The sequence below is a fragment of the Mizuhopecten yessoensis genome, unplaced genomic scaffold (genome assembly GCF_002113885.1).
Source record: "Mizuhopecten yessoensis strain PY_sf001 unplaced genomic scaffold, ASM211388v2 scaffold7507, whole genome shotgun sequence".
In the NCBI taxonomy this organism is placed as follows: domain Eukaryota; kingdom Metazoa; phylum Mollusca; class Bivalvia; order Pectinida; family Pectinidae; genus Mizuhopecten; species Mizuhopecten yessoensis.
Genome location: NW_018407082.1, coordinates 912359 through 925841, shown reverse-complemented (window position 1 = coordinate 925841; position 13483 = coordinate 912359). Strand labels below are relative to the sequence as shown.

The 13483-nt window shown below is 38.5% G+C and overlaps 1 protein-coding gene across 2 annotated transcripts in view; it reads right to left on the bottom strand.

The window, feature by feature from the left end:
- Window positions 1–1472: 1472 nt before the first annotated feature.
- Window positions 1473–13483, bottom strand: part of LOC110453784 (TSC22 domain family protein 1-like) — an 85495-nt gene continuing 73484 nt past the window's right edge. For both annotated transcript variants that reach the window (XM_021502932.1, XM_021502934.1), the window contains one exon: window positions 1473–5416. In XM_021502932.1, the coding sequence (XP_021358607.1) occupies window positions 5222–5416 (195 nt within the window). In that variant the 3' untranslated portion in view covers window positions 1473–5221. The remainder of the gene's footprint in view (window positions 5417–13483) is intronic.

Sequence of the window (13483 nt, the reverse complement as noted above, 5' to 3'; positions counted from 1 at the left end):
TAAGAGTGGGGCCGGTATACTTAGAGTAGGAGTTCAATGTTAGATATCAGAGGACGTCTGTAAGAGTGGGTCCGGTAATGTTAGATATCAGAGGATGTCTGTAAGAGTGGGGCCGGTATTCTTAGAGTAGTAGTTCAATGTTAGATATCAGAGGATGTCTGCAAGAGTGGGGCCGGTATCCTTTGAGTAGTGGTTCAATGTTAGATATCAGAGGATGTCTGTGAGGTCGGGCCGGTATACTTGGAGTAGTAGTTCTCATGCTCAAGCATGGATTCTGTGATCAACGTATACTTAGAGTAGTAGTTCAATGTTAGATATCAGAGGACGTCTGTAAGAGTGGGTCCGGTAATGTTAGATATCAGAGGATGTCTGTAAGAGTGGGGCCGGTATTCTTAGAGTATTGCTTCAATGTTAGATATCAGAGGATGTCTGTAAGAGTGGGGCCGGTATGCTTAGAGTAGTAGTTCAATGTTAGATATCAGAGGACGTCTGTAAGAGTGGGTCCGGTAATGTTAGATATCAGAGGATGTCTGTAAGAGTGGGGCCGGTAATGTTAGATATCAGATGATGACTGTAAGAGTGGGGCCGGTAATGTTAGATATCAGATGATGACTGTAAGAGTGGGGCCGGTAATGTTAGATATCAGATGATGACTGTAAGAGTGGGGCCGGTAATGTTAGATATCAGATGATGACTGTAAGAGTGGGGCCGGTAATGTTAGATATCAGATGATGACTGTAAGAGTGGGGCCGGTAATGTTAGATATCAGATGATGACTGTAAGAGTGGGGCCGGTAATGTTAGATATCAGATGATGACTGTAAGAGGGGGGCCGGTAATGTTAGATATCAGAGGATGTCAGTAGGAGTTGGGCCGGTAATGTTAGATATCAGACGATGTCAGTAGGAGTTGGGGCGGTAATGTTAGATGTCAGAGGACGTCTGTAAGAGTGGGGCCGGTAATGTTAGATATCAGATGATGACTGTAAGAGTGGGGCCGGTAATGTTAGATATCAGAGGATGTCTGTAAGAGTGGGGCCGGGATTCTTAGAGTAGTGGTTCAATGTTAGATATCAGAGGATATCTGTAAAAGTTGGGCCAGTATTCTTTGAGTAGTGGTTCAATGTTAGATATCAGAGGATGTCTGTGAGGTCGGGCCGGTATACTTGGAGTAGTAGTTCTCATGCTCAAGCATGGATTCTGTGATCAACAAACTTTCTTGTGACTTGCAGTTACGTTACAAAATCAAAAATTCAAGGGTAAACATTGAAAATGAAACTTGGCTTAAAGTCTCTCAAAAATCTTACAAGTATTTGACAAAACTTCCATTTGTTTTAATGTAGAACTGTAGCAAGAAGCTGGGCTAGGGTTAAACAAGCAGAACTAAACTTTAAGTCTGAGTATGAGAATGGCTTCATGAATACAGGTTAAGTAAGATTTCTCTGCATTTGAAAGAAATAATAAACACCTAAAAAGCGGTTGTAAATATTTATTACGCCCAAGGTACAATTGTACTCTTCTCTCATAATACATTGGCATTAAAATACAATCAGATTTGTTGCGTACTATACATATATATACATCATACAGGCGAGTGCTCCAAGTCTACAGACCAATGTGGTCTCAGATAAAAGTACCAAATCTGTTACCCCATATACAGAAAATATTCCAGAGAATTACCTGTCAACAAAATCAACTCTCAATTTTAAAATTCAGCTGAAACGCTTCTACTGAATAAACGTTTAAAGACTCCCATAAAAAGAATTATGACTGGATGGTAAGTCCACTTTCCATCACCAATCTGATTTTAAAGGTTAATAAACACTTGTTACTATAAGCTTAACTAAGCATTTAAAATTTCAAAAATGTTGTCCATGAACAACTGGTCTCACAAGCATGAAATTGCATCCTGCCACACTCATCAAATCTTTTGTTTGTCTAAAATAAATTCACGGGAATATTTCTCATATTTGCAAGTGCTTATACTGTACTGTATTTGCAGAATTGGCAATGTGTTTGCTTGTACGACCATCAAATTTCTGCACAAGAATTAAAATTAATGACAACAAATGTCATAATAACGCCGATATAACTTCGACTAAATCTTCAGTTCCTATACAATCTAAAAAATATGACAAGTGCTTTAAACATAAACAAACTGGCCGTTATAGGAAAAACAGTGGGATTTAATGTTCTTTTAATAATATGTTTACATAATTAGTACTATTTCAATTTTCATTTTTATTTATTTGCTATACACTACTATGCGACAAGCACCTCAAGGCTTACTATTACACATAATCTCACAAAGCTTGAAGGTGTCTGTGCTCAATAAAACAGTAACCTCTCTTAGGGTCCCCATAAAATCGGGAAATCTTAATCATTTGGAAGCTTCACTTCCATCATCACAGAAGGATAATAATCTCGGTGCACTGTACGGAACACAAACCAACAACACTATTGAGTTGAGTGTGTGTTCGTTGAATATAATATTTATAATATTCGTCATATTTAGAATCCTCGTTGGAGAAATACAACAGCCCTTTCTATTAACACCCAATAGGCATGGCACAAATTTAGAGTTATTCCCCTTGACTGTAAGTGTTAACACCATAATCTATCATTACCAGGTCACGAAAGTGACTGAATTCTGTCTGTGAAAGCAAGTCAACACCCATGTTTCCCATATCAGTGATGTGATATGTATTTATATAGCACTATGTTTATAAAGATCTCTCCCAACATTGCAAGTACATGCATATGAAACATCTACTTAGTTAACTCATCCACCCCTGAAGACACATTTGAACTCTTCCAATTCAAATGTTGGAATAGCTCATTATGAGATTTCAGGGGTGAATGAGTTAAACCATGTCTATGGATTTAATCATCACTTGTGCCTAAAAAAGAAAAATTAAGGAAAAGGAAAAGAATTCTTTTCCTCTCACTTGTGTCATCAGATGAGGCGTGAGTTTGAAGGCAAGCTGAGTAATGAATTTCACATCAATGTATCATGGTAAAGCATTATAATTGTCCATTGAAAACATTTGACTAACTTCAAAACTTTGTGTCAATTATTGAATTGGGAAGAGTACCATCAATGTATGGAAACATGCATTTGAGCAGTCGACAAAACTGAAAATATCCTCTTAAATTTGATGACTATTGACTCAAAATGTCATCAGAACATGCAACATTGATATCAAAATAATGAATTATATATTCAACTTCAGATCTTGTCGACTTACGTACTCAGAATGTCAAGATTAATATGCATTAATATTTCCCATGCTATCTGCATCAGGCAGTAAAAGTGATTTCCGTTGATGTTGACTATACTACAACACAAATGATTGACCTTGATGAAAAGCCAGGATGTATAACTGAACTATCTGCCTTTTGTTCGCCTCTATATACCACTGGGTCGCCTCTATATACCACTGGTCAAAATATGTTATAGAATTGAAATGGTGGTTGAATTATATGAAAATTTATTTATAATTTTACAAATACATGTACTTTGGATAAAAATAATTTAAATGTACTTTCAGGTACTAAACGAAATGTGTTACAATCGAGGGGAGTGAACATGCATAGATATTTTCCCAAATCTTAAATTTGCCTTTGATATTGATATTTTAGAGGTTTAATCCTGGACATTGTTGGAGACTGACTGTTATGTTAAGCTCGAGAGGGGAGGATGTAAATTGGGGAGATGATACGATGGTGAATTGTTCATTTTACAATGTTGTGGAATGTCTGGCATAAGCCAAAAGTCCAATGACCTGTGATCTTTCCTGTGCGGATTATCACACCAGCTTCGATCTCGCAACACAAAATGTTTGGACAGCTCATTGTAGGCCACTTCCCTTTCTACATTTTATAATAATGATGATAATAATACATTACAAGGCATTTTGTGATTAAGCAGATTCAATCACTCACACTTTCACTACTCATGTTTGTAATCACATTTTCAGAACGCCACATCAAATAAAAATCATAATGAATGCAAAGAAACTGAAAGATATCTATGGAGAACGTATCACAATTGTATGTAGGGAATTCATCGCTTTTCTAACTGACCACAGAACTGTACAGAAGAAACAGTGCTTTCATGACCGATTGGAATGGTGTTCAGTTAAAAAATACTCAAGGATGGACTTTTCCTCCAGATTTGTTCCGCTTGCTCCATTGACGTAGGTTTCAGTCTTAAAAAACATTATGTAAATGTTGCCACAACTAAGCACATTTTTCGATACAACTATGCACACAAAGGCAAGAAACTTGTCAAGAAGAGCAGCATTTTTCTTGATGTTTTTTATTACACAGGTGCTATAGTTCAAGACTACCAAAAGCAGTAGACAGAATCAATAGGACCGATACCTAATATATGTTGGCAAGCACTAGAAGACTGACCCAAAGGTCAAGGTCAATGACTGATATGACCTTAACCCTTACAATGAGGTTAAATGTAGATATTTCTAATGCAGCTTGTGTAATGAAGTGAGAATGTCGTGCTTTCCGGTATTTTAGTCAGATGCAGAGTTACATAAACAAAATTTAAATACATAATAAAATACACCTACATATCGATACATTTGACAGAAATAAGGATTAGAATGATCGTATACGACACACTAGGAAATATGGGGGGAAATAATGATTGTCCTTGATATTGCAGTAGATACTCATTTTGTTTGTTGACAACTCATGATGAATATTGATAAAATAGATCAAATAAAGTCTTGAAAATTGGAATTAAGGAACAAAACTTTACATTCCACACAGCTGAAACTTCCCAGTCCTCACCCCAATCACGTTGGAAGGGAAACGATCGAGTACATCGATGCTCCATATTGCCAAAGACGTGTCACTTCCTGTCACGAAGGTGTCTCACCAACAGACCTGTCAACGATCTGCTGCGTCGTTTATCACAAGACGCAACTATGGGAACTACCAGATACCAGTTTGATCGGTATTGCATTACCATGGCGATCTCCGGCCTCTGTCAGTTTGTAACCATGGAAGCCATGCTATGTCCATATTCTTATAAATGAGCGTAAATAAGAATACATATGCTAGTCGTTTGGGTGCGTGCAGTATGCAGCGTGAAAACATTTCCACTGTTGGCGAACTAGCGGACAAGCTTCTGACTGACACCCCACCACCGATACGGGGGGGATGATCAGTGTAAGGTGGTCATGGTGATGGGTGGTGTAGTCACGATGAAGATGATGGAGGTTGTGACTGGCGTGGCACCTGGAGTTTGCTGAGAGTCTCCGTGCTGGCCGAGGCTCGCAGTATGGAGTTTTCTTGCTCCAGTTGGTTGTTCTTTTCTACAAGTTCCTGGATCTGCTCCTTGAGGACCTCCACCTCCTCGCGCACAGCATACATCAGGTGGCTCTTCACCAGGTCCTACAACACAGAAAGTAAACACAGGGTAAATAGCTGGGCATGTAAAACAATGTCCAACAGGAGGTAGAAACAGGGTAAATAGTTGTGTGTATAAAAGATAGTTTATACCTTGTATGTATCACAGCCCGGTTGATAGAGGGTAAATTCTGCGTAAATACAGAATAAATCCAGGCAGTGTTAAATCTATTAGTTAGTAAATTCTGGCAGAGACCAATGTAGTAGTCATACAGACAGGTAAAACAAAGTAAATTCTTTGTAAATGTAAGGTAAAGTCAGATATTTCCTGATCTGGTAATGTTTCACAGTGAGGAAACTACAGGGTAAAATTTATTGGTGTACAGTACTTTCCCAGGTGTATATGTAATACAGTGATCATGGAAGGTAATTTCAGGAATATACAGAGAATTTGCAGAAGAGAAATTTGTGAATTGTCAAGTAATAATGGAAAGCAATATTTTCCTATGCTAAATCTAATCCTGCCCCAGATTGATGTGTTGCACTCACACATGGAGAGTTTAGGGAAACATTAACGTGGAAACCTGCTGCTTCATTACACGCTTCAGAAGGTTTCACAAACTCATTTTCAAAACACACTTAACTGTGGTAATAGTTAAAAGGCTACCTTACACTTTATCAACAGGAGTACAAACCGTAACAGCTAAAACAAGATAACACCAGGCGCACATGATAAAACAGAACAGACGCCTGCCCGCTATCTATTTATGAGCTATAATCGGCCAAAAATAGGTACTCCTTCAAATAACTCACCAAAACAACTTGGCACTGAGAAAAAGTATTTTGTCTTGTATGATTCGGGGACTACATTCAAGACTGTTATTATTTTCATCATTATGCATGATGCATTCATAAACAAGTACATTTAGAATGGTCTAATTAGGTCTATTATATCTTGTTCAGTTTTTGGCTTAAAATGTATGTGCACTGATGGTGTTTTTTTTTTTAAATAGCAATAACTTTGTTTACCTTTCATATATAAAAAGGTAAGGATTGAGCTGATTGTTTTTTGGGGGGTAATGTATAACAAGAAAACAAGGTTCCTAGTTACTTCTACTGAACACCCACTAAAGGACTTGCTGGTGTATCTTCTACTGAACACCCAATAAAGGACTTGCTGGTGTATCCTCTACTGAACACCCACTAAAGGATTTGCTGGTGTATCCTCTACTGAACACCCACTAAAGGATTTGCTGGTGTATCCTCTACTGAACACCCACTAAAGGATTTGCTGGTGTATCCTCTACTGAACACCCACTAAAGGACTTTCTGGTGTATCTTCTACTGAACACCCACTAAAGGCTTTGCTGGCGTATCTTCTACTGAACACCCACTAAAGGATTTGCTGGTGTATCTTATACTGAACACCCACTAAAGGACTTGCTGGTGGATCTTCTACTGAACACCCAGTAAAGGATTTGCTGGTGTATCTTCTACTGAACGCCCACTAAAGGACTTGCTGGTGTATCTTCTACTCAACACCCACTAAAGGACTTGCTGGTGTATCTTCTACTGAACGCCCACTAAAGGACTTGCTGGTGTATCTTCTACTGAACGCCCACTAAAGGACTTGCTGGTGTATCTTCTACTCAACACCCACTAAAGGACTTGCTGGTGTATCTTCTACTCAACACCCACTAAAGGACTTGCTGGTGTATCTTCTACTCAACACCCACTAAAGGACTTGCTGGTGTATCTTCTATTGAACACCCACTAAAGGACTTGCTGGTGTATCTTCTACTGAACGCCCACTAAAGGACTTGCTGGTGTATCTTCTATTGAACACCCACTAAAGGACTTGCTGGTGTATCTTCTACTGAACGCCCACTAAAGGACTTGCTGGTGTATCTTCTATTGAACACCCACTAAAGGACTTGCTGGTGTATCCCCTACTGAACACCCACTAAATGATTTGCTGGCGTATCTTCTACTGAACACCCACTAAAGGATTTGCTGGTGTATCCTCTACTGAACACCCACTAAAGGATTTGCTGGTGTATCCTCTACTGAACACCCACTAAAGGATTTGCTGGTGTATCCTCTACTGAACACCCACTAAAGGACTTGCTGGTGGATCTTCTACTGAACACCCAGTAAAGGATTTGCTGGTGTATCTTCTACTGAACGCCCACTAAAGGACTTGCTGGTGTATCTTCTACTGAACACCCAATAAAGGACTTGCTGGTGTATCCTCTACTGAACACCCACTAAAGGACTTGCTGGTGTATCTTCTACTCAACACCCACTAAAGGACTTGCTGGTGTATCTTCTATTGAACACCCACTAAAGGACTTGCTGGTGTATCTTCTATTGAACACCCACTAAAGGACTTGCTGGTGTATCCCCTACTGAACACCCACTAAATGATTTGCTGGCGTATCTTCTACTGAACACCCACTAAAGGATTTGCTGGTGTATCGATCTTCATGTTCAACTTCATGAATTATATCCTTCATTCATCATTAATATCGTTTTAATTAAAATAGAACTTTGTAGCCCCAAAGGTGTATTGTCATAAATGTGAAATATTGTGGGAATTATACATTGCGAGTTGTATGGAGACCGGTTCCCCGAGGTATTCTTTACAATTCATACATAAACTCAAACCTTTCTTAATCAAACACACCACATAAACCCTTGGTAATGAAAGAGATGATTATTACCTCCAAGACTTCATTATGTATATCGATTTTCTTAATCTCTCGTCATCAGTAGCCCTTGAGCAATGTAAAGCAGCAACGATGACGCAAGCATTATTGGAAATCATACATATAATCTTTGTGTATGGAAAATTACTATGCTGCAGCAGACAGAGGCTATAAGTACACCTCAAGTAGCTCCTGTGTATCAAAATAGTACGATTCATCATTTCTTGTTTTCCATGCTTGCTTCGTTCATTCTCTTTAAGGAAATGGCAAATACTCAAAATCATACACCCACTCATTTTCCACAAGTTTTCGTTTCATTTCTCTCTCCAGAATATCTTGACATTAAGCAAGCGCACACCTTTAAAGAGATAGTGAAACTTCAATATTTTCCACGATACTGTCGTGCTGGGAGGAGGGGTTTTAACACCTTTATATCTGCATTGCAGTAATGTACCCACCTGGATTTCAGGCCCAGATACCATCACCTGCCCACCGAGTTTTCCAATAATCAATTTTGCACTCACAGGTTGTTTTACCTTAGCCCATCCACACATTATACTGAGAAAACGTGAGCCGTGTCTGCATATTATACCAAAACCCTTGAGCCCCCCTCACATGATACAATGAACTTAGGTGCCACTCCCATCTTACTGGTCAATTGATAATGTCCGTCATCCATATTCTACCAGCATTTCACATATGCTCTCCCAACTGATGGAAAATTCCTGACGGAAGATTTTTTTTTTCATCTCTTTTGTGCCAATTTTCGCTAGAAACATCGGATGGATTAATGTGAATGAATATGATGTAATAATGCTTGCCCCCCCCCCCCTCTATAACATAACAATGTGCAATAATTACCAGGACTCTTAAGGGGTGTACAATTTTACTAGCCTGTTAACCAGGTATAGGAGATTTTAGGTCAGGACTAGAGAACATTTTCTAAATTTATCAAGAAAAAAGAAAATACACTGGCACAATCGGCTGTATGTAGAATTATTCAAAAACTGTCTATAGGCAAACCAGTACTCTAAAATATGAAATCGTACACCCCTGTGTTACGTGTATGGTTGTATCTTGCTCCATGTATTGAGTGTGTTTTCCGAAACCCTCCTCGAATATTTACAAACTTTGTGCAGATAAAATTACACTTGATCATGTTTGGTGGACAGCTACATTTTGATGTTACAAACAGATTAATGCGTTTCACAAGATCAAATGTGAAAATATCTGTAAAAAGTGATCTATAAACAACATCAATTGCCACATCCTCATAATTTGGAAACGTTATTTCGGAGAACATCTGATGATTATAATGCTATTGCTAGACTCAACAGTTTTAGCTGGTAGACATGCAACAATAACTCATTCCATTCTTCCTTTCATCTACTTCCAGTATTTTATCTACACATTATCAATACAATTGCTTCATTTGAATATTTGTATCAAGCCAGCACACATCCTGTGTTAAGTCTTAGGTGTGAGTAATTATATAACAGCTACATGATGCAGTTTACTTTTTAATCTGGAACAGTGAGAGGAACGTCTAGCTCTAGTTCTGCCATTGTTGTACACCCCACAGCCTACTCCTACACGTACGAGTTTGCCAAGGAAACAAAATACGGCACCTCCCTCCAAAGTTGATGATGCGCCACCAACCCAAGGCTTTGTGAACAACACTTTGGATAGCACTATACTGGGTAAACCAGATGCAATTCTGTGTGTTTTTTTGCTTCAAAATACTTTCTAAAATCAAGACTATATTACATGGAAACCACAAAAAAAATCAAAAAAAAAATTACATTTTTGTTAAAAAAATTATTTCAATAACTGATGCAGATAAATGAAACCAATCTACATTGTCAATTTTGTTCTTTTTGCTTCAATCAAATCAAATGGGACATGATCCGCTTTATGGGTTTCTATACAAAGGATAACTTGAATTTCAAATATTTATTATATTATTCAACACTTTTCTCTGCTTCCTGATATGATGTTATGGGGAGTTTTTTTGTAGGCAGTGGTAATTACATTCAGATATGAAACAAGGTTTGAAACCTGAAGATGAGCTGCACAGACATTGGAATACCCTGTACACTATCAGACATCACCAGAGACATTGGCATACCCTGTACACTATCAGACATCACCAGAAACATTGGAATACCCTGTACACTATCAGACATTACCAGAGACATTGGAATACCCTGAACACTATCAGACATCACCAGAGACATTGGAATTCCCTGTACACTATCAGACATCACCAGAGACATTGGCATACCCTGTACACTATCAGACATCACCAGAGCCATTGGAATCCCCTGTACACTATCAGACATCACCAGAGACCTTGGAATACCCTGTACACTATCAGACATCACAATAACTGATGCAGATAAATGAAACCAATCTACATTGTCAATTTTGTTCTTTTTGCTTCAATCAAATCAAATGGGACATGATCCGCTTTATGGGTTTCTATACAAAGGATAACTTGAATTTCAAATATTTATTATATTATTCAACACTTTTCTCTGCTTCCTGATATGATGTTATGGGGAGTTTTTTTGTAGGCAGTGGTAATTACATTCAGATATGAAACAAGGTTTGAAACCTGAAGATGAGCTGCACAGACATTTGAATACCCTGTACACTATCAGACATCACCATAGACATTGGAATACCCTGTACCCTATCAGACATCACCACAGACATTGGAATGCCCTGTACACTATCAGACATCTCCAGAGACATTGGAATACCCTGTACACTATCAGACATTACCAGAGACATTGGAATACCCTGAACACTATCAGACATCACCAGAGACATTGGCATACCCTGTACACTATCAGACATCACCAGAAACATTGGAATACCCTGTACACTATCAGACATTACCAGAGACATTGGAATACCCTGAACACTATCAGACATCACCAGAGACATTGGCATACCCTGTACACTATCAGACATCACCAGAAACATTGGAATACCCTGTACACTATCAGACATCACCAGAGACAGTGGAATACCCTGTACACTATCAGACATCACAATAACTGATGCAGATAAATGAAACCAATCTACATTGTCAATTTTGTTCTTTTTGCTTCAATCAAATCAAATGGGACATGATCCGCTTTATGGGTTTCTATACAAAGGATAACTTGAATTTCAAATATTTATTATATTATTCAACACTTTTCTCTGCTTCCTGATATGATGTTATGGGGAGTTTTTTTGTAGGCAGTGGTAATTACATTCAGATATGAAACAAGGTTTGAAACCTGAAGATGAGCTGCGCAGACATTGGAATCCCCTGTACACTATCAGACATCACCAGAGACATTTGAATACCCTGTACACTATCAGACATCACCCGAGACATTGGAATACCCTGTACACTATCAGACATCACCAGAGACATTGTGACACAATGAAGAACAAATACCAACAAATAACCACCGGTGTTACGTAACACACAATTACAGCACGGCAAAATATGAAATGTTTTGAGCTGTTTTGACGTTCAGTGTGCCGTCGCCAAGGAAACTGATACACATGCTGTCGTACTATCTGTAGAAACGATGCCATTGCCATGTTTTTATTGCCGAGATCGATCCAGCTTTTGGAGCGAGGTCCCAGGAGTCTTCTGCACATAATCCTGAGATCTAGGTTCTACACATAGTCCAAACCATCAATATCACCAGTAACAATGAACCAAACTACAGACATATATATAACTATTTCTATTTTTTTTTTTTTTTATACAAAACTTGTTACCTGAATGATTCTACTACAAATAATATACGATAACGATGTCATGCATATGGACCTATTATTGAACATAAATGGCATATACATTTTTTCCATTTCTGAAATAACTTCTATCACAGAGACTTGAAGTTGAGCAAGAAAGTCAATTACCTAGACCAATGCCCCACACCCTAATCTCAGGACCACCGACATCGATCTATCAGCAACATCCAATCAAGAATCCAGCCTGCTTGGACTATAGCTACAGACACCTCTTCTAGCAGAGTCAACAGAAAACGAGAGCCACTCCCAACTGTGTCAACTTGTTCTATCAATAATTCAGTTCCAATCATCTTGCAGGTTGTGTGTTGTTTACCTGTGCCAGCTTCCTCAGGCGAGATATACCTTGCATAACATCAAAGGCTTGTTTCTGTAGAGTCCTGCATGCAATCAGGAAACAAATTCCCCAGAACCCTCCGTCTATCTCAGGTGAGATAAAACTAAGGTGATCAATAAGTGCTTCATTAGCCAGGACTCCACACTTTCTGCATTAAACTAGAAGGTCACTCCGAAACTGGTCCTCTGACAGTGCATTTGGAAATACTGACCTCTGCAATAAAGTGTCTGTTGAGCCCAAGGTTGATAATATTCCAATATTAAACCGATCAATAGGACCAGAGTTTGCCAATGACCTACACAATAAACAACATCAAAGCTATGGTGACCTTCAAAAGATACTCTCTTTTTCCCCCAAAAAACCTAAATCCTTGTAATTAACTTACATACCTCGACACCTGTCTAGCCAATTTGTCAAATAGGTAAGTAGAATTAATAGTTTTAGGTTTTATCCGACAACCTCACCAATTATGCGGGCTGGGTTGATGACTTGGAGCCCTGCCGGTACTACATAGTCAGGAAGTGATAGGGCGCCAATTGGCTTAATCCCAACACTTCAATTGCCTCAAAATGACAGACATACCAAGTCATGTCGACCCCACACACCCTTTTCTCCTCTAATGTAGCCAGGTGTAGCAGAAATCAGCCAGGCATGACAGTGGTGTTAGTAGGTCACAGACACTAGTTAAATATGTTGCAGACATTTAAATTTGTAACATAATGGGGGAGAACGGATGAGGAAAGGAATGAGGAGAAACAGATGAGAATATGTGGGTCTGTAAAACTAAGTGCAGTACTTGTAATAATACTTAGTACAAGGAACAGGGTGTGTTGTAAATGTGTGACACGTAATCAATGAAATAAACATATCTAAAACACCCAATTCAAATATTTGCCATACATGACAAATCTTTCCTTCCTGTTTAAATTTCAGTAAATTTTATCGTGACATTTTCACTCTATTCACACCTATTTGCGTCACATCATTCTCTGATAAAATGTCTCAAATACCAGCACGAAAAGGAAACACTCTAAGGATTACATAAGCACTCATGAAACGACCCAGGTAGGGAGCAAATATTGGCACTCTGTAGTATGACTAAAACATGAAACATTCTGTAAACAGAGGCTATAAAATTGAATTCAAAAGTAAGTTTCCAGAATATTCTGTAAGTAAACTGTTTAACTAAGCCAACCAAATCTTTGTGCTGTGTAAACAAGCTGCAGTTTTGTACGGTAAATATAG